The sequence below is a fragment of the Grus americana genome, chromosome 1, assembly GCF_028858705.1.
Source record: "Grus americana isolate bGruAme1 chromosome 1, bGruAme1.mat, whole genome shotgun sequence".
NCBI lineage: Eukaryota > Metazoa > Chordata > Aves > Gruiformes > Gruidae > Grus > Grus americana.
This window is the reverse complement of record NC_072852.1, coordinates 22630695-22650455: the sequence shown is the minus strand read 5'-3', so window position 1 is coordinate 22650455 and position 19761 is coordinate 22630695. Positions and strand designations below refer to the sequence as shown.

The following is a 19761-nucleotide window of genomic DNA, read 5'->3' as shown; positions in this document are numbered from 1 at the left end:
TCTCTGCTTTTCTGCACAATAAAACTTGAGTGCAGTGGACTGAAAGTCATCCAGAAACATCTACAAATCAGAATTTTGCTCCACACCTTGACACTGGTAACTCCTAATTAAAGGCAGCACAGTGAAGAGCTGACAGCCAGCTCAGCTCTGAGTGTGCAGGGTCTGTCGGAGGCAGCTGAAGGGCATTCCCTCCTTCCCCTCCTTTTGCCCTGGCTTTGTGGTCAGTGAGGAGGGATCTGCTGTCTTCCCTTCAGAGGAAGAGTTAAAGGTGGATGGATCACCTGGGGTTTTTTTTGGCTGTGGCTGGAGAGAACGGGGGGGAGAAGCTAGTTTAGAAAACCAGGGTGTTACAATGCCAGGCTTGGTGCTGAATTCATTAACTCACAAAAAGAGCATTTCAGAGACGAGGTTTCCTGTCTGCCAGCCACCAGGGCAAGGCAGAGGGCCAGAGGGAAGCACCCCGCAGCCAGCCAGCCTCCTGCGCAGCTGCTTGGGTCACCGTGGCTGAGGAGGTAGCTGCCCATGACAGACCCACCACCGCCCACATCAACCCCAGGTCCTCTCATTTCTGCGCGCAGCTCACGCACAACAGGAGCTGCTTAGGGTACGGAGAACCTGCTCAGTCACCAGCCAGGCCTGGGAGCCAGCACAGCTTTGCCAGCATCAGCAACATCACTTCATCTCTTAGTGCTTCAGATTCTCCACCTGAAAACTGGTAGTAGTATTCATCTTTGTGCAACCTTTTTAAAAAAAAAAAAAAGAAAAAAATTGAAGCTATTTAAATAGCAATGTAAGTATCAATTGTTCTACTGTATTAAAATGGCAACTTCTTTTTTTTAAAAAATCAAGTCCAGAATAGAAAACACATGAAATAAGCTTTGTAGGTCAGCTTAGAGCCTACTAAAAATGTTTCTGCTTATACTTGCACAAAGTATCATTGAATCTCCCCTCTGGGTTTACCTGCTGAACGTGCATGCTCAGCAAGAGCTCTGCAGTGCCGCGGCACTGTCCTCGCCCAGCCAAACCAGCAGCAGGGGAGGAAAAGAACAATACAGAGCTTCAGATTTTTTGCATGCCTTGGCCATGGAGTCAGATAAGAGTTACTCCCCCCCCCACCCCCGGTTTCTACTCCCTTGTTAATTAGGCAGTTGCTGTAAAAACTGAATGACTGGGTATTTATCATGTATGGGGGAAAAAAAAAGTCTATACTCTGTCTGGAAGTTTATCACTGCCCCTCACGTCCTTTCATTTATGTGTTACAGTACCTGTCCCATGTCACAGGGCAGCTGCATCCTTCGGTTGTGAGGCTGATTTTGGGGCTGGGGGGGAAATAGAGGTGTTAAGGGGGGCAAGGGGACCTAGTGCAACATTTTTTTTACAGTTGAGAACAACCGAGAACTGACTCTGCACAAAAAAAACCCCCTCCCACTGTACATGCATGAAGCATAAAGCCAAATGAAAAGAAGATGTAACACAGGTATTGGCTGCATTATTTAGAATATAAACCCTCCTGTTGGGTTTACATCCATTACCCTCAAGTATCACCTGGCTCTGGAGGGGTAAGTGCAGGTTGTTGCCTCTATCTGTCTCATACTGACTCTGGTCAGACGTAAAAGCTGCTTGTGTCCCATCCACCTGCGTAACAGAGCTGAAGGGTCTGCTAAGAAAGGGCCTGGTGGCTGCCTGAACATCATTGAGCATGACTGAGCAGACTCAGTGTGTGGTGGGGTGTGGAGGTACACGACGTGTAAAGCATAGAGCTGACACAGTAAATTCAGGATAACCGAGGCCTGAATTTGCTCTTTGAGTGGAGTTGGGGGTTGCCTCAGCCCTTTGCTTGGATGTGCTCCCTGAAAGGGACAAGCAGCAGGTTTGGCCTAAATGCACGTCCACCACAGACAAAAACTTGACACGCAGAACACCAGAAACGCCTTGTTCAACAGATACTTTGGAGTGCAGAGGTTTACCGCAGCTGAAGCGTCCTGAGGAGCCGTATGTGTATTCAGGTGGGAAAGCAAGCTACATCAGAGCTGGGTGACACTCCAGCACTACCACAAGCTGTTTGTCAACATTCCCAATTGATCAACAGAACAAATTACTCATTACTTTTAGTATCACCTAAAATGCACTTTCCCATCCTCTTCTCCAGTTTATATAATCCCTCCCCTTTCTGAATTGACCTAGCCTGCAAGCAAACAAATCACACTACATGGGGACCTGGGTGGCCAAGCACAGCACAGGTAAGAAGCCATGCAGAACTCCAGCTAACAACCTCCTCTGAACCTGCTCTATCACTGAAGGCCCCCGAGGACAATCAGCTGCTGCCAGTGTCCCCAGGTGAGATCTCCCAGGAGGTAGGAACCCCTGCACTGACCTGCAGTCAGCCCTGAGCAGTCACAGGTCACAAGGGTTGGCCGGAATCTCTGGAGGATGCCTAGTCCAATCCCTGCTTAACGCAGGTCCAACCAGACAAAGCCCTGAGCGGTCTGTGCTAGTGACATTTTAAGGATCACCAGGGACTGAGATGTTACCACCTCTGGGCAACTTGTTTCCAAGTTGAGCTGCTCTTATGGTAGAAAAAAAAAAAAAAAAAAAAGGTATTATCCTTATGTCTACTCAATTTCCCATGTTGCAGCTCTGTTCGTTGCCTCTCATCCTATGACTCTGCTCCCACCTTCTCTTCACTCTCCCAGGAGCTGCTGTAGACAGCAGAGCATTTCCCCTTAGCCTTCTCCCAAGGCTGAAGAAACCCAGTTCTCCCCACCTCCCTTATGCACACCACTGCTCTGCACAGAGCCAGTTTTGCCCACACCACCGAGGCCCGGAACACATACACGCCACTGCTCACCTGGCTGCCAGGGCAAGTATTCCTCCCCTTCAAACCCACATTTCTCCTTTCCCACCAAGGAAAAGGTGTAAGCCTTGCTCGAGGAAGCCATAAACAACCCAAGTAATCTGTTAAAATAGCTGATTTAACATTAATGAAGGACTGGTTTTGGTTTAGCGCTAAGTGCAGGACTATGTAAACCCCCCGGCTCTGCCAATAACTATCTGAAGAGTAAGTAGAGAGTAACCCTCACCAGTGAATTACTTTGCGAGCCTCAGGGCCTCACAGCTGGAAGGGAAGTCCCCTGTACTTGGACTGCAGCAGCAAGAGGAGGTCTGAAATGCTGCAGAGCAAATTTACAGATCGCTACCTCCTGAATCACCATTTCCTCATGTGTGATGCAGCCACATGCCCAGGCATCCATCTCATCCAACTTGCTCTGTACTAGATGTTTCCTCTCTGAAGAGTCCCACTCTCTAAGATATCACTGATGTCTTTTAAAAAAAATTTATCTGCATAAACTATAAAATCAAGTTTAAACAAACAAAATGCATCTTCATTTTCTATGCAAAGGCCTATTTCTCTAAGCAGAGTTTAAAATCACATCCTGTATCTGTTGACATCAGGTGGTGGGTTTTATTCTTCCTTACATCACTGAATTAAAAACGGGTCAGCATACAGGTTTTATGGCCAAGTAACTAAAAGCAAGGTTTCTCTGAAAAAGGTGAAGGTCCTCACCTTGCTCCAAGCACACTGCCAAAATCACTGGTGAGGCAGGAGACTGTACCTGCAATAATTCACTCCTCAAAGCACAGCAAAAATACGTAGTGAGCTTTCTGTGATATGACCTGGCCATCTGATGCTAACACAGAGCGAATACTTCTAAAGAAACGAAGTCTGCACAGTATGGTTAACAGCAAAGCTCTTCCAGGAAATAGGTATAGACAAGAATATTAAAATTGCATTTTTAATTTTTTTAATAAAAGAATCAAAAGAAAGCCATAGCACTTGTTTGGAAAAAAACCCAAACAGACCAACCCAAAACAAACACAAATCCACAACACGAACCATTCCAAAGTAAGAGCTGACAGCAAAACATTCAGCAATTGTAGATTTACAAGCTCGTGAAGCAGAATTATGGTGAAATCTTTTGAAGTCATAAGTGGAGTCCCACTACCACATGAGACTACCCAGAGACACGTCTCCAAGAGCTTCTCACTGCAGTTTTGTAATCTGGGTACACTTGCTTTTATGCAAGGGTAGTTCAGGCTGTACAGCCACAGATTAAAGTCTGATCAAGTGTTTCCAGAGAAAGCTGTTGACATGAAGAGTCACCAATTCATTCTGAGCGTAAGTCCATGGCTTTTAAATAAGTAGAATATTTGACTAATAAGAAATATTACTTTCAGGTTTTCCTATTGCAAATACAAGCTGTAAAAATCAAGAAGCAATTTATGATTCAAGTATGTAGACTCCCAAATGTTACAAGCTGTATTCCCTTCTCTCTGAAGAACTAAGCTTAGAGATAATGTTCTTACCTGGACAAAATTTGGTGTAATTGTCCTGAAAAACCTCCTGCTTCCACACTACTCCAGAACAAGAACAAAAGAAACTCATTATCATCAGAGCTGAAACTACTATCCGTCTTCTGAAATGAGGGTGCTAGAAGAGCACAGGCCTTCCATGTGGCTTCTGATCATCATGCTTCTTCCAACCCAAAGCATCAATATTATTGCATGCACTGAGAAACCGAGCAGTTGAATGTCAGCACAGTTAAGACTACGCGAATACCCTCTTAGGATTTCTATCAGTCAGCGAACACACCACATCTATTACAAATACAACTTTACTGAGTGGCACGCCAAAGCAGCCACACCAAGAGTCTGCATTCATCATTTCAAGCTTTCTACACCTCTTGCACTTGATCTACAGGTAAGCAAAGAATGTATTTAGCAAGAAATGACACCACATTTTCATTCCTCACTGTTACATTCAATTTCTCTTTTTAAGGATAAAATTGCTAGCAAGTTATTTTGAAGTCTCTCTCCATGATTTTGGCATTGTAAGTGCAAAATGTATCTTTAAATGCAAAATAATTTGGTAGTTAATTCAAGTTCTCCTATGTCCAAACACAGGGTTATATCATCATTCTCCTTCTCCACACCATTATTAATAAAGATCTACTCAACCCCCCCAAATTAATATCAGAATGCTGTTAAAAAGACTTGATCCCTTAAGCGTGGTGTAAAATCATTACTTTTTAGACCATTCTGGTAAGACAAAAGCTTGGGCAGAGCTCCTGCAAAACACTGTTCCCCTCTGCCTCTCAAAACGAAAGATATAAATTGAGAACCAAAATCAGCACAGAGTTCTGTGGATCAGCTTGGAGCAACGTGCCCCCCATCACTCCCTTCTGGACTGGGCACAGCGTAAGAGACCACTGGTTCTGCAAATTTGTCAGGGGTATGTTTGAAGCATCTTTCAAACTTCCAGCACACTTCCCTTCCCTGTCCCTCCCCGGCGCAGTCCTTTTTATCCAGCACTGACTTTCTGTTCAAGTTTCCATTAAATGGTTCGTTCCAGTACCCCCGAGTGCAGAGGAAGGATAATCCCCGATGACGGTCTGAAACACCTACAAAAACGCATTATCTCTAGAAGACAGCCAGCTGCACAGGCTCCCATCACTTGTTGCCCACTTCTTCAAGGTACTTCCCCGTTCAACTACACCATTCTTCCATGGACTAGGTAAATACACCTTCAAGGTTGTCCTTTTCCGCAAGGACTCCGAAATGTCACAGAAAGCGCCGTCTTTGTCAGAGATTCTAGTCTGTCACAACTCATTATCCAGCATCAGTTTCTCCAGGTCGAAGGCAAGACAGAATGAATGTTTACATTCAAAGCATCACCTATTTACTGTGGCAGCAAGGAGGACAAATTCATTATTAGCACAGATGGATAAGCAGTAGCCCAGCTGTTCTCCCTGGTTTTCCACAGCTCGTATGTTGAGGAAGACTTAAAAGAGCACAATTCAACCTGAGCTAATACCAAGCTTGCACAGAGGTGGAGGAAGAATTTACTAGAGTAGGCGTAAACTCACAGTGTAAGACAGCGGTCTCTTTGGAAGAGAGAAACCTTTGCATTAAATCAAACTTTTCCCAAGATTTCAGGTATCTGAATCAGTAGTAGAGTCCTTTAGAAAGAAGCTTAGAAAGGTAAGTAATAGCTAACTACGGAACGACTTTTTTTTGCTGACATGAAATACTATCAATAAGTAACCTGCAAGCAAGTCAGCTCCCATCCTTCTCCCATATCCTCTATCATCTTTTACAGATGCTCAAACAGCGTGTTCCTGAACAGCAACTTTCAGTGTAAAGATTTTCAAAGACCATGGAAGCAAACTAAGCAGTACAAGACCAGAGGCGGAATGAAAGAATCCCATGGACCAGTGTGAACGAACAGGTGCCCCACCTGTGCGCTTCTCATACAAGGAGACTCTACGAAGAGTACACAAATATATAGACAATGAACTTGGATTTGAGTACTGCGGTAGTTTAAGGTTCATTCTGATTTGGCTAACTGACCTTGCCAGAGTCAATCAGCTGACAAACTGCATCCATGATTTTAGTAAATATTTACACATGTTGTATGCAAACATACTGAACCTGAATAAACTTTACCAGCATGATTTTCAAGTGCAAATATACACAGTCTCCCTTAATTCTGCTCTTATTGTATTTAAAAACAAAACACCACATTCAAGTGCTCACCCCACCTTAGCCTGCATAAATTCTGTAAAAATAGATAACCAGTCTGAAGGTTCACAAGAAATGAGCTACTTAATTAAATGAAACATAGCTTAAAACAAGCAACACTGAATCTATTCCTCTGTTAGAGGACTACAAGTCCCTGCATAGAGAAAGCAGTAAATAAACGTGAGAAGTACTATTAGTTAAGACATCAGACAAAAACAGATCAGATTCCTGACTTTCGCTATTTTTGTCTTCACATAACAACTCCATTTGGATGTTCGAAATTCAGCCTGCTTCAACAGAAAATATTGCTCTACTTGCAATGCAATATGAATAAAGGGAAGACTTTCAGTCTCAAAACATTTAAATTACTGATGTGTATGGACTGTCGATTGTCATTGGTTTGTTCCAATATCCACAAGTGCTTCAAATCAAGCACAGCTGAAGACTGTTGCAGATGCATCCAAATGTAGGGTTGTCTCGATAACTTAATAGCACTTTGATGTTTGCCTTGCTGAATTCTTCACTGCTGAAGGAGGATGAGAGTCTTCAGTTTACAGCAAAAAATAAAACAAGGCAGTTACGAAGATCATGTAACACAGAGCTCTGAAGCCCATAGTGGAGGTTTACTGCAGTATGGTAGTCTGCTTCTGGTCTCTTGAGCACAAGCAGCTGCTGTAGCACTTGCTCCCTCCTCTTCTGCATCTTCCTTTACCTCCCTGAAGCCTTCTGCTTCTTGGAATGGATTCTCCAGGAGTTTCAGTACATTTCTTACCTAGAAAAAAAAGATAGCACGATTATGACAATGTAGAAGGTAAAGGCAGAATCATGTAGAGAAGAATCTCACACCAAATAACGGTTGAGTGTATTTAAGACACAAACTCCAGACAAGCCAAATATTAAATAGATGAACAATATGCATATCAAATAAACAGAAAACTATGAAGTCATAACTCTCTGAGTTTGTGTATCTGTATGGAACTCAAGCTCAAATAACTTGAAATGCAAGTCTCAAATACAAGTTCTTATGTAATTTCTCAAAATAAAATAATTTTCCCATATTCTGCATGTAACAACCCACATACTGAACTCCACAGGTGAAAGCCAGGACTTTTAAAAGATAACAGCACAGCACGGAACAAGTATAAATTCATCCCCAACTGCCTCCCATGGTAAGTGTCATGTATAAGACAGTAAAAGCAGAGGTAAGCGCCTTGTCCTGGGATCAGCCTACAAAAGCTGGTGAAGTTCAGATTCAGATTTTCAGTTCCTTTCTTTGTTCTGCAGTCATCAAAATCACGGCTCCCTCAAAAATACTACAGACCGTCTGACCAGCAAATTCCCAATCCCCTAACTGCCTGAGACGCCAGAATGAATCTTGCCTAACATAATGTCCGTCATCAACAGACTATATATCCACACAAACCTAGAGAGATGTTCAGTAGTAATAGCATACCTCTGAGAAATCCCCATTTTCAGCTGCTTCTATGGCGTTCTGGGCAATATAATTTCTCAAGATATACTTTGGATTGTTTGAATTCATGACCTTCACACGATCAGTATTCCAGGCATCAGCATCACTAACACTTTCTATTTCTTTTTGCAAACGGACCCTGAAATTAAGCAAGTGAAAGCAACTGGTTTGGTTCAAGATCCACATGGAAAAGTTGACCCGTTTCCTTGTCTTGAGATCCTTAGTTTACAGTTCTTAATAAATATTACGCCATCTATAATCCTCTCGGTTTATAAAATCCAGCACAACAGATTACAAAACACCATTTCATTTAAAAGCAGCATGACAGACGTTAGCAGGTCCTGACCAGGCTTGAGGAAGTGGCACACCTTGCACATTCTCTGAAAAGTCAGATTAAGACACCCCCAGCACCCCCCCAACACACACACACACTGGTGCATTGCTCTGCAAAACCCTTCACATTCAGAATGTGGCTTAAATATTTCTACACATATTTATTTGTTAAAGCTTTTGATGTTCTGTTAAAAGCAAAGGGATACAATACAGAGGCAGATTGATCTACCCACTAGCAGGAATCCTTGCTAAAATTCTCAGGCCCACTGGAGAACAAGACCACAGGCAGCCAGGTGAGGAAAGGAGTCCTGACCTAATCCAGGCAGCAGACACCACTTTCTTTATAGAAAAATTCCTGCCAACACAGAGTTTTTAGGATTTTAAATCATGCTTGTTAGAATAGTCTGGAAATTTTTTTTCTGGCCATGTTACTCTTTGATAAAGAATACTTCTTGCTTTCTATACACAGACTTTTCTCTCAGGAAAAAAAATGTAAAAGGATAAAATACTTGAGACCAGTTGGCTGCAGTTATTGAGCACTTAATAGGTCACAAATGAAATGAGTCTCTTCTAGAATCAACATTCTCAAAGCACTTTTAATACTAGATTTGATGCACGGTGATTTATATACCCCCACCCCTCTCCAAAATCTACTAAACAAAATACTCAGGTGCCCTGGAACTTTCACAGCAACACAGATACTGATCTTATAGTAGTTAATATTTGGAGCTGCATGCCCCTCACATCCCTCCCAACCTATATACTTTGAGACAGGGTGTCTTTTGTGAGACAGGCATGCTGTTCTCAAATAAAATGCAGAACAAATACACTGCTCGGAATACTGACAAACCTTACCTGTATTTCTCCAGCCATTCTTTCCAGTTTCTTTTATTTCTGCTTAGTAAATCAGCTGCCGTTAACTGCTGCAATTTAGAGAATTGTTCAATGCGTTCTAATTCTTTATTTATATTAGCTTTTGTTCCAATTAATGCAAACAGCTGAGGATTAGACTGAGCCAACATTAGCATCATTGACAGTTGTCTGGGAACAAGAGAAACAAACAGATGAGCTGCCTGTCAAGAACCATCTTTTTGCAACCATAAAGTAGATATGAAAACATTCCCAATAACCTATGATTTCTCTAGAGAAGTTAAATAACAGTACTTTATAATTAACAGAAAGATTTATACTAAGTTATACTAAATTTACTGTTCCTCTCCCCTTCCTCAGTGTGTTTAATTCACATTCCCATGGTACCCGAAGTGCAGACAGTAGATTTTCAGAATTACCAGTTGGGCTTAGATGTGCAATTCTCATTAAAACACCCTTGGAACTTCGAAAGGAATTTGAAATTTGATCTTACTTAGGTACCAAGATAATACAGAATCCATAGGGTTGGGGTTTTTTAAATTTCTTTTCCTAACATTAATACTGTAACAGCATGCAGAATAAGGATCCTAATCTTACCTACTAATCTTACCAGTACTAAGAAAACCCCAAATCAAATGGGGAAAGATACTTCATTTAAATCATATGAGACAACAGTTTATTTATTTATTTTATTTAGCCAGTCTAAATCATAAAATGAGAACTGCTTTGTGGTAGTAAATTCCTAACAATATCCAGGCTATTTTGCTGCAAGTTTGACTAGGATTGTATCTTTTTACATTTGCCTATGTTAGCTGGTGCTGTACAATAGCTTCACCTTATTTTCGATACCATGCTAGACAACTTTTATTTTTCCTGGATTAGTAAGTGCACTAGAGCAAAAAGTAAAATAAAAAACCCAAAGAGCGTTAAGTTGCAGCGTATCAAAACACACCAAGTGTATTTTTATTTCCTTCTATGAAGGCATTTATAAACAAAGGAGAAAAGAAACATTATTCCCTGGCCTCAAAACAGACTACTCATTATAGCAGACTATATTTTCCTACTTTTCATAAGCAGAGATAAGCTAGGTGCTTTGATTTTTGAGCTTATATAAACTCAAAATTACTATTCAAATCTGACTTACACATCTGATGTGCCCAGCTCTGTGATATCCAAGTGCTGTGACAAAAATCAGTTACGTACTCACATTAACACAGGACTATGGCCCTGCAAAGCTTTACATCCATATAAAGATGATTTATGGCTACTTTTCACGCTCCTCTGAGCCTGAAAATCATGTTTAAAAAAAACATTGTCTTATCTGTCACACGAGCTATCCTCATATTGCATGATACCTGTTTACAATTTCAAAGTAGCTGAAACCTGGAACTTTAATTAAACAAGCAGTATCCACCACCTTAATTTAGTTCCCTTTCATTTTACTGTATCATCACGAAAACTTAAATAATCAGTAATATCTCAAAAATTATAGATTACTATAGCCAACCACCTTGGCATAACACCAAACTTGTATGAACAAGTTTCACACCAGCCCATCTTCCCAACTCCCTGCTTTCCACAAGCTAATTGTGATATCAACACATAGAAAAAGTAGGTTCATTACCTTCAGGGAACACTTATTAACTAAGGGGGGGGGGGGGGGGGCGGGCAGGGAGGGGGCGGGAAGATAAGACACAACACCCTATCCAAAATATCCCCACTGCAATTTCTTCCCCCCATCTGGGAAGATGCTAGGAAAAAAAAAAAAGAAAAAAGAAAAAAAAAGGCAAATTCATGGGTTCATTCCCTCTTTTCCACTGCCCTAAAAAGTGAAAAACGCTGCAATCCCTATCCTAAGCACCTGTTGAACAAAACTTACCATTTTTCCATGCCTGGAGCAGCTCAGCTGTAGAACTTAACCCATCAAATGGGATACGTATCGCACCACAGTTTTCAGAGCCCAAAGCGTGCATTTAGGTTATACTTAGCCCAGAATGCAGTGATTATTTAGTCAAATATTACACCACGTGCAGAGTTCATTGTGGTTATGATCAAACTAAAAGCATGGGCCAAAAGCATTTCGGTAAAGAAGAGTATTACCTTGGATCCATCTGTGGTTTGAAAGCAACTTTCAGTTCTTCCACAGATGCACACTGACTTGTAAGCTTTTCTAAGAAATCTTCCAATTTTGAAGGATCAGAGTCTATTGAGAATGAACTCAGCAAGTAGAAAATATTTGTGAAATCTCCACCTGAAAAAGAAAACTCTGAGTAACGCAACTAATAAATCAGCAGGAAAACAGGTCTGATATTTTCTTCCTACCCACCCTGCGCAGCAGTACAGGTCACCTCTCTGAATAGGGAAATAAACTGCTCCCTCAATGAGGGTGCAAGTGCGAGACACAGGGAGCCTTCTATCAAGGCAATGACTGCCTTGAACACAGTTCACAAGAAGGTAATTATTTTTCAGCTTCTTGCTCTTCTCTCAGATGACAAGGTACCTGCACAAGGCTGCTATGTTGTAAGGGCAAGACAAAACCTATATTTTGCTTTGACTGTAAAATACTGACGGGCTATGAAACAACAACCCACTGTGGTGTTCCTGACCAACCTGTGAGATGCATGGTTTCAAGGAGTTCAGACACCAGTTTACTATCTTCTTCTAATTCCAGCTGGATTAGGCCTAGTTTCTTCCTCATCTTTTGCAAATAATGTTTCTCAAATTCTGCATCATATTCCTCTTCCAGGATGAGTTCACTTATTTCCAAGGGCAGCTCTGGAACTAGAGCTTCTGCAAGCTTCCCCAGGTTCCACTTGCAAATCTCTGGCTGCTTGTTGTAAGCATAGCGCCCTGTATTATCAGAACCATTGCAAATGTGCTCAGGGTCATATCTACAAATGAAGAAATTGTTAGCATTCTTCTAGTTATCTGGACACCAATATTGTGAGAAGTATCATATTTATTATTTTAGTCTCCTCTAGGAAACTAAAAAATTGGAAAAGGAACACTCCTTTTTGATTCTTTTCCCAAAGTTACCTTATTAGATATTTTCCTACCCTCACAAACAGAAACTCTACAGGCTACAAGAACAGTCTAACAGCTAGAGATGTTGTGAATACAGTTAAAAAGAAGTTGAAAAGAAGAATTACAGGACAACTAGAACTAAGTTAATCTATTTTGCCATAGAGAGGGTTCATAAATTTACTTTACAGTTAAAATATTAAAGCAATCATGAACATCAGGATTGTTCTACATAGCAAATACGTACGCACTTTTCAAATATTATACCACACTGACCTGTCCATAAATCCAAAAGGGCCGTAGTCAATGGTCAGTCCAACTATGCTCATATTATCTGTATTCAGCACACCATGGCAAAACCCAACACACTGCCACTCTGCAACCAATCTTGCTGTCCGTTTTGTTATCTAAAAGAGATTTTTTTTTTTCCTTTTTCAACACCATGTATTTCCAATACATTCACGTATTTCCAAGCATTTCCTAGTCTGAACTGATCTTTCTACAGCTCTGATGGAAACTGATTCTGGCAGTACGCCATACACAGAAATATCTTAAAGACAGTTTGCCTCTTTCCTCCTGTTAGCGACTGCCCTGTTTCTCACTCCCCCATTTCTGCTTGCTTCCTCTTCTTTCCTTCCACACTTGACTTGCAAGTCAACTGGACAGCTTCAAAATGTACTGCAGACAGAACACTGAAGTAAGGTAAACTGTTTGACACCAGGCTTGCCTACTACTCTAGACATTACACAAACATATTCTTTTGCTTACTACTAATTTTAGAGACCCTTTAACTACAGGCAGGAGAAAACATAAGCAAAGCCTAAGAAATAAAATTAACTATGTGCAACAAAGCCAAATGTAAAGTTAGTCTTTTGGTTTACCTGGTATATAGGAGTGATTTACAGGAAGTCAACTGGTTTACACAAAAAATTATACCCTGCTAAGAAGTTTTAGCATTGATAAGCACTTCCCTTAATTTGCTGAGAGTGGAAAAAAAGCTACAAAGTTAAGTAAAAATATTCCAAGAACAGGAATTTTATTTAAATGCAATTCTTCAAACGCATGCTTCACCAGAGGTTTTTCAGTTGCTTAACTGAGAGTTATTGTTGTGGAATCCTTGACTGTAACCACTGCATGTGCCTCATTCTTCAAATAAATAGTGTAATATTTTAAAATAGTTCTAGTTATTTAATTAAATTAGCCCACCTGCCAACTACAACTAGATATGCCCTATGAAATCTAAAATTCAGGAAGCTAACCTGGCTTTTAAATAAGCCTGGGTGTTTCTAAATACTTTACCAAATTGCTGTAAATAAAAATTTTATGTAGTCATTAGCTCAAAACTTTTAAATCAAACTATTTTCATAACTAAAAATCACTCATCTTCCCAAATAGCTATCAATGCACAGAAATTTAAAGCAACTATTCTCCCCAAATGCAATGTAAGTGCATTGTATTAAGGTTGAACAAAACCAAGCTAGTTAGCAGAGGAGAAGGCACTCCAAGTAGCTACATGTGTCCAAAACTGATTACCAGCATGCCATAAACCAGTAGGGGAGACACACCCTGCACAACGGCTCTGAGCCAGGATGATGGCAAAACTTAAAAAAATCCAGGCCACCAGGGCTGGGATGAAAGCACGCCAGCGGTAAGGCAATTCATGACTGCTGGATGTCTTTGTAGGAATGCATCACACGCTGCCAGTCTTCTGATAAAAAATAAATGCTGCTAATGAGAACACCTGAAAGCAAGCAAAGCTTGGGCACGTAAAGCTTCAGAGATGTGTATACTGATTAAAAAGAGATGGCTTTGCACTCACTTTGACCTTTATTCTTTTTAATCACATTTTTCTACTGCTGGCCATGCTAGAAAACAAGTATGGTGTATATATAAATAAGAGCATTATCTCAAGGACATGCTCATTTAAATTTAAATAACACCTACAAATTATTTGAGAAGCATGGAAAATGGTGTTTACTTTCTAGACAGCGGTGTCAAATGCTATCACTCATACTTTTTTCTTCCATTTCTTCCAAAACAGAAAAAGAAAGATAAAACACATCAGAGTTGAGCTCACAGCACTTCCCCACTATTAAAAAAGATAGACGTGTTTGTCAAATTAGGTAAGGGACTGACATGCTTTTCAGATGGAGACAGGAATAGGAAGTCTCCACTAAGGAGGAGAGAAAACATCGGGAGGCAATGCTAGCACACACATGGAGCACGGACAGGCACAGGCTGGAGGAGCACAACAAACACACACAGCAATGGAGATGGGGGCAATAAAGAAAGGATGCCAGGATGGGAGGAGTAAACCAGTAGTAAATGGGCCAGGAAAAGCTGCAAGAGGCAGGACTGGGCACACACACACACACGTCCACAAAGATCCCCAAGTCCCACGGCTTTTCTGCCATCAAAGTAAGCGTGCCATCAACTACAGAGCTAGACATGCACTTTGTGGGTGACAAGACAGTTCTCATCAACTCCGATCGTTCAAACACAAAAGGCCTGTCCAGTGAAGTTAAACTCTTCGGCAGCCAGTGGTGGACTACACCACACCCTGCTTTTGAAGGACTAATGCAACTATGCACAGGTTGTGTTAAAGAAAAAAAAAAAAAAAATCACAAACCCACCCCACAACACAAATTCAACACCCACAAAATTTAGAGAATGTCAGATTTTAAGCCTGCCTTCTGACCCTTTATTGGTCTGTTATGAACATGCATTATGTTGCAGCCATTCCCTCAGTCCCTACCAGATCATTTCAGATTTCAAAGCATCATGACTGCTTTTACATAGACTAATTAAATATATTGGACTGTGGTATTTTTACATTATTCTGTTTACTGGCTAGATTTGGGTTGTAACATTAGTTGAACTTCAGGTGATCCAAATCGGAGCCTTTATTACAGTTCTCCAGTAATTTCAAACTGGATGCCTTCTGCAAGGCTAACATTATTATATAGTAATCACTAAAACACGAAGAGAAGCATCTTATTCCCTCACTCCAAATTCTTTCTTTGCTCACTGAGACAAAGGAATATAGCAATAGAAATGCAACATCAAGAACAGCAATACAATATCATCGGTGAGGCAAAAAGTATATACAGGAGATAAAGTTTAGATACCAATTAATTTAGCTATATTTTACTTCAATTAGAAATACAGCAATTCTACACTTACTAATGTTATAGTTCTGATTTTTATTATGGATCTCCTGTAATTTTTAAGGTCTAAATTTATACAGTAATTGAAAATGGGTTCAAAATGGGTCTCAGAAATCACCCAGCCTCTCCTCTGGGCCACTGCAGAACAACCTGATACTACACCACATCTAAGACATATTTCTCTCACCTGATCTTCCCATTCCCAAAGTTGGAGGTTTTGCAACTTCCTCAGGCAAGCCCTCGCAGTGCCTGACTGCCTTTAAACATTTAAATTCTAAAGCCTGAAGTTAAAGTGATTGGCAGTCAACATTCCTGTTTGTAATATGGAAAATGAGACAGGAAGTAACTCAACATTCTCAATATTTTACAAGATGATGCCTTGCAAGTGATGTCTCGGTACCGTCAACTCATCATCTTACAGTCGGACCAGAATTCCACCTCGCAGTCTAAAACACTCTCAGCAAATGGAGACCAGTCTTGGGAAGCTCTCCCAAAGCAGAGAAATCATGATATACTATCAAAAAGGTTAAACCGCTTTCATTAGTTTGATCACTGTCAATATTGCTTTCATTGATAAGCAGCTCTATTAATAAGAGCGTTTTCTCCAAAGAATAGTTCAGGCAATCGGACAATACAAGTTATTAACCGACTTCAGTCATCTGTGCTTGCAGATGAAGCTCCTAAAGACAACCGCTATGGATTTACGAAGATAATCTGAGCTTTCTTACCTCCTTGAAGAAAGCAGCATTCCTCTGAATACTGTTGTCTGAATAAGCCTCCTGGATTTCTGGATAGAAAGTGCTAATCACATAATCAAGCATCTGTATTCGAATATCATTTCGGTTAACACTGGGACCCTTGCGTCCTGTGTATTCATCGGTAGGTTTAAAGATTTCAAAAGAACCAAATCTGTTTTCAAATAATAAAAACATGTTTTAGTATTATCTGGTAATGTGAAATGAAGTTAATAGTACATGTAGTAAAAACATTTACTGCTGTTGCAATAACACAGCATCTCTTGAGTTTAACACCAATCCCTCAACTGAGTGAGAGAAAAGAGCCGCAAGATACCTACAGCAAACCTAGGGAGGCTCAGTGACTCAAGGCAAGGAAGTGCACACATCCACATGTAACTACACTGACAGATCAAGACCCTAGCCAGTACTGAAGACCAGCTCATTAGTTTCTTACAACCACTTCTACAGAAAAATTCTTATCCTGAGTAAATATAATGAAATAGGACTTATTTAAAACACTAGCTTGCGTATCACGTGTGTAAGAGATTTTTCCACATATATATACACACACATGTACACAGGCATGCACACACACATACATGTACCTGTACCTATTCCTTATGCCACCCCCTCCTCTAATATTATATCACCTTACAAGAAGCAATGCAACTTCCTGAAACTCCTAATGTTTTGTATCAGAGCAGGAACCTCATACACTTCTCAGGCAGGGAAAGTACACCCAAACTTTGACAATACTACATCAGAATAGCTTTGGAATTAAGGGTAGAGCTATAATCCACCACCACTACCAACATAAAAAAGCATGTATTCTGGGTGGGCATAAGCATGAAAAACCTCTTGAGGTCTGCAGAACTTAGTTCTTCTTTCTACCAGGCTCGCATCCTTAGTGCTTATCTGCCTGGGTGCAAAGACACCAGCACATCCCATCTGCTGGACAAGAGCAGCAGCTTCCAAGAGTTCCAAGCCTCCAGAACAAGAAACATGCAAATGGCACTGTTATGGAAATAGACTTAAAATGGTATTTTTGGTATTTTAAAAGACTGCTGTGCTTGGTTTTAAAAACAAAACAAAACAACAAAATAGTCTTCTACCTTATAAATGTAGAAGCTATTCTCAGAACAACTGTACACTTTTCACTTTTTGGATTCCCATCATAAAATATGTCACGGATGACTTTCGAGTCTGATGTCACACATGTTCCAGCCCTTGTTGTTGGTATTCCTAGGTGAAACATAGCCTCGCTGCACAGGAACTCCCGTATGCTTGACCTCAGGACTTTCCGACCATCAGCTTGTCTGCAACAAGAAGACACGCACAGTTTTCAGGCCATAAAGGCAGGAACTCCTGTCTCCCCCTTAGCAGTGGAGAAACAAAAGCCCAGAAGTGACACACTCCATCCACAGTCAAAGTAGTCGCAGATCTGAGAACAAAAGCAGGACCTTCAAATTTCTGTTAAAGTTTGATTAAACCGACAAAGAAAATAAACCTTCCAGTTACACATATCTCTTCTAATCATTAACTCTGTTGTGTTTATTGACGCAACAGAGTCTTTCAAAAAAGTTTTGGACAAGTATATTATATAATAAAGCACTGGTTTCCTCTTACTGAAATGGCTACTGTTATACCTCTTGAAAAACAGTATTATTTTTCATCTTTCTGGGTAAGCAATGTAGAAATGGGGTGTTAAATACAGGCATGCATGGCAGTTGCATTAAAAAAACCAAACACCTGAACAGACAGCAGATATCAAACTAGCTTATTTAATAGATATCAAGTAAATGGCACAGGCACGGGTGGTTCTCAGCCCACGCTCCCAGCACTGCAGAAGCCACAGGGAAGCAGGAGAGCTGCCCAGGGCAGACCTACAATGCTACCACCATATCTAGGATTTTCACTGGGATTTCCTTAACCTTTACAGACCTGAAAAAGGTCTTCAGAGCACCATGTGCATGAAACTAAGGTGTTATTGAGCCTGTGTACAGCTGGAACAGAAAATATATGAAATGCAAGTGGGAAAAGTGACCTGAAAGATTTAAAGCAGTGCAGACTAAACCAGCTAATGCAGATAGCCATCCATCCCTTGCAGGGATTTGGTCAGTATGCCATTCCCTCCCACAGCCGGGAAGGACAGAGGGAAGGCACTGCCAGCAGCAAGCAGAAGGACCGGCAGCACAAACTGAACACCCGCATTTTAAATACCGTTTGTGTGGGCCATAGGACAATACGGCAACAAGCAGTCAGGTGGCTATTACACACTGCTCTCCCCACTTTCATCACTGTCTGCCTCTTCCTAAGTAGGGAAAAACCTCAGAGGAGGATAACCAGGGACCGAGGTAACGTACCGCCTGAAGGAGATGCAATTACAGCCTTACTTTCCAGAGGAAAATTTTGCCACCTTCTGGTTTGGCATTTAAGCATTACACTTGCTGCACCGAAGATAAAACAAACACACACGAGGGCTTAAGAGACGACCTCTGCCTCGGGGAATGACCCTCGGCACAAAACCAGCTGGAAAAGCACCGTGCTAATGCAGTTAGCACCCAGGGAGGCCCTTTCCCAGTCTCTCCCCGCAGGGGGGCATGGAGGAGCAACTCGTCCAAAAACGGGCTTCACCGGGCTATCCCGGCATCGTCCCTCCCCGCCGCCCCGCTCCCCCCCCGGGCTGGGCCTGGCCGGGCCGCCCCGCAGGGCCTTACCGGGAGAAGGGGGTGAGGCCAGCGCCCTTGAGCTGGATCTCCCAGCGCTCGCCCCCGGAGCCCAGCACCTCACCCAGGTACATGGCGGCGCCGTCGCCCAGCTGCCCCGCGAAACTGCCGAACTGGTGGCCGCAGTAGCAGTGCGCCGCCGGCTCCGAGCCCGTCAGCAGCCGGTTCCCGCTGAAGTACAGCGCCGCCTCGGCCTCCGCCGCCTCCCGATCGGCCGCGGGCGCCTCCAGTCCCAACAGCGCCAGTGCCGGTAGCGACATGGCCACCAGCCGCGGGTTCTGCAGCGGGCTGGGCCGCACCCGGGAGAAGCAGGCGCCGGACACGGCCCGCGGCCCGCCGTCCTCTGAGGCGTCCACCGGCAACGAGCGCAGCGCCAGGTTGTCGAAACGCAACGCGCCCAGCCAGCCCCCGCCGCCTGCCTGCGCGCCGCCCTCGGGGCTGCCCGGCCGCGCCGGGAGAGCGGCGGGTTGTTCCATGGCAGCACCCAGGGAGCCGAGCCGGCCTGGGCGACCCGGACCCGTCGCCGCCGGCAGTAGCAGCAGGGAAAAGCGCCGGCCACTACGCAGCGCCGCGGCCATCCGCCTGCGTGCGGGACGGAGGCGGGGCCAGGGCCACGGTGCCGGAGAGCCCCGCCCACCGCTCGGTGAGGGGCGGGGACGTAGCAAGGCAGGGTCCGGCGGCGTGTGGGAGGGAGGGAGGTGGCAGGGGGTGCACAGAGCGGCCTCAGCGCCGGGAGCGGGAGCGGGTGTGGGTGTAAAAGCCGGCCCCGCGGCGGGGCAGGCTCAGCTCACCCGGAGGCATCGCGAGGGGCAGCCGGTTGCTATGGGATCAGAGACGATGTTATTAGATTTCGAGGT

At 42.8% G+C, this 19761-nt stretch overlaps 1 protein-coding gene across 1 annotated transcript; it reads right to left on the bottom strand.

Moving 5' to 3' along the window:
- Nucleotides 1-3783: 3783 nt before the first annotated feature.
- SELENOO (selenoprotein O) lies at nt 3784-19490 on the bottom strand. Its single transcript, XM_054818238.1, has 9 exons — nt 18896-19490; nt 17291-17494; nt 16170-16350; nt 12551-12681; nt 11864-12144; nt 11354-11504; nt 9239-9424; nt 8033-8189; nt 3784-7351 (listed from the first exon to the last, which is right to left on the bottom strand). Exons 1-9 carry the CDS (start codon nt 19480-19482, stop codon nt 7157-7159), a joined length of 2073 nt encoding a protein of 690 aa, XP_054674213.1. The 5' UTR covers nt 19483-19490; the 3' UTR covers nt 3784-7156.
- Between the last annotated feature and the right edge of the window lie 271 nt (nt 19491-19761).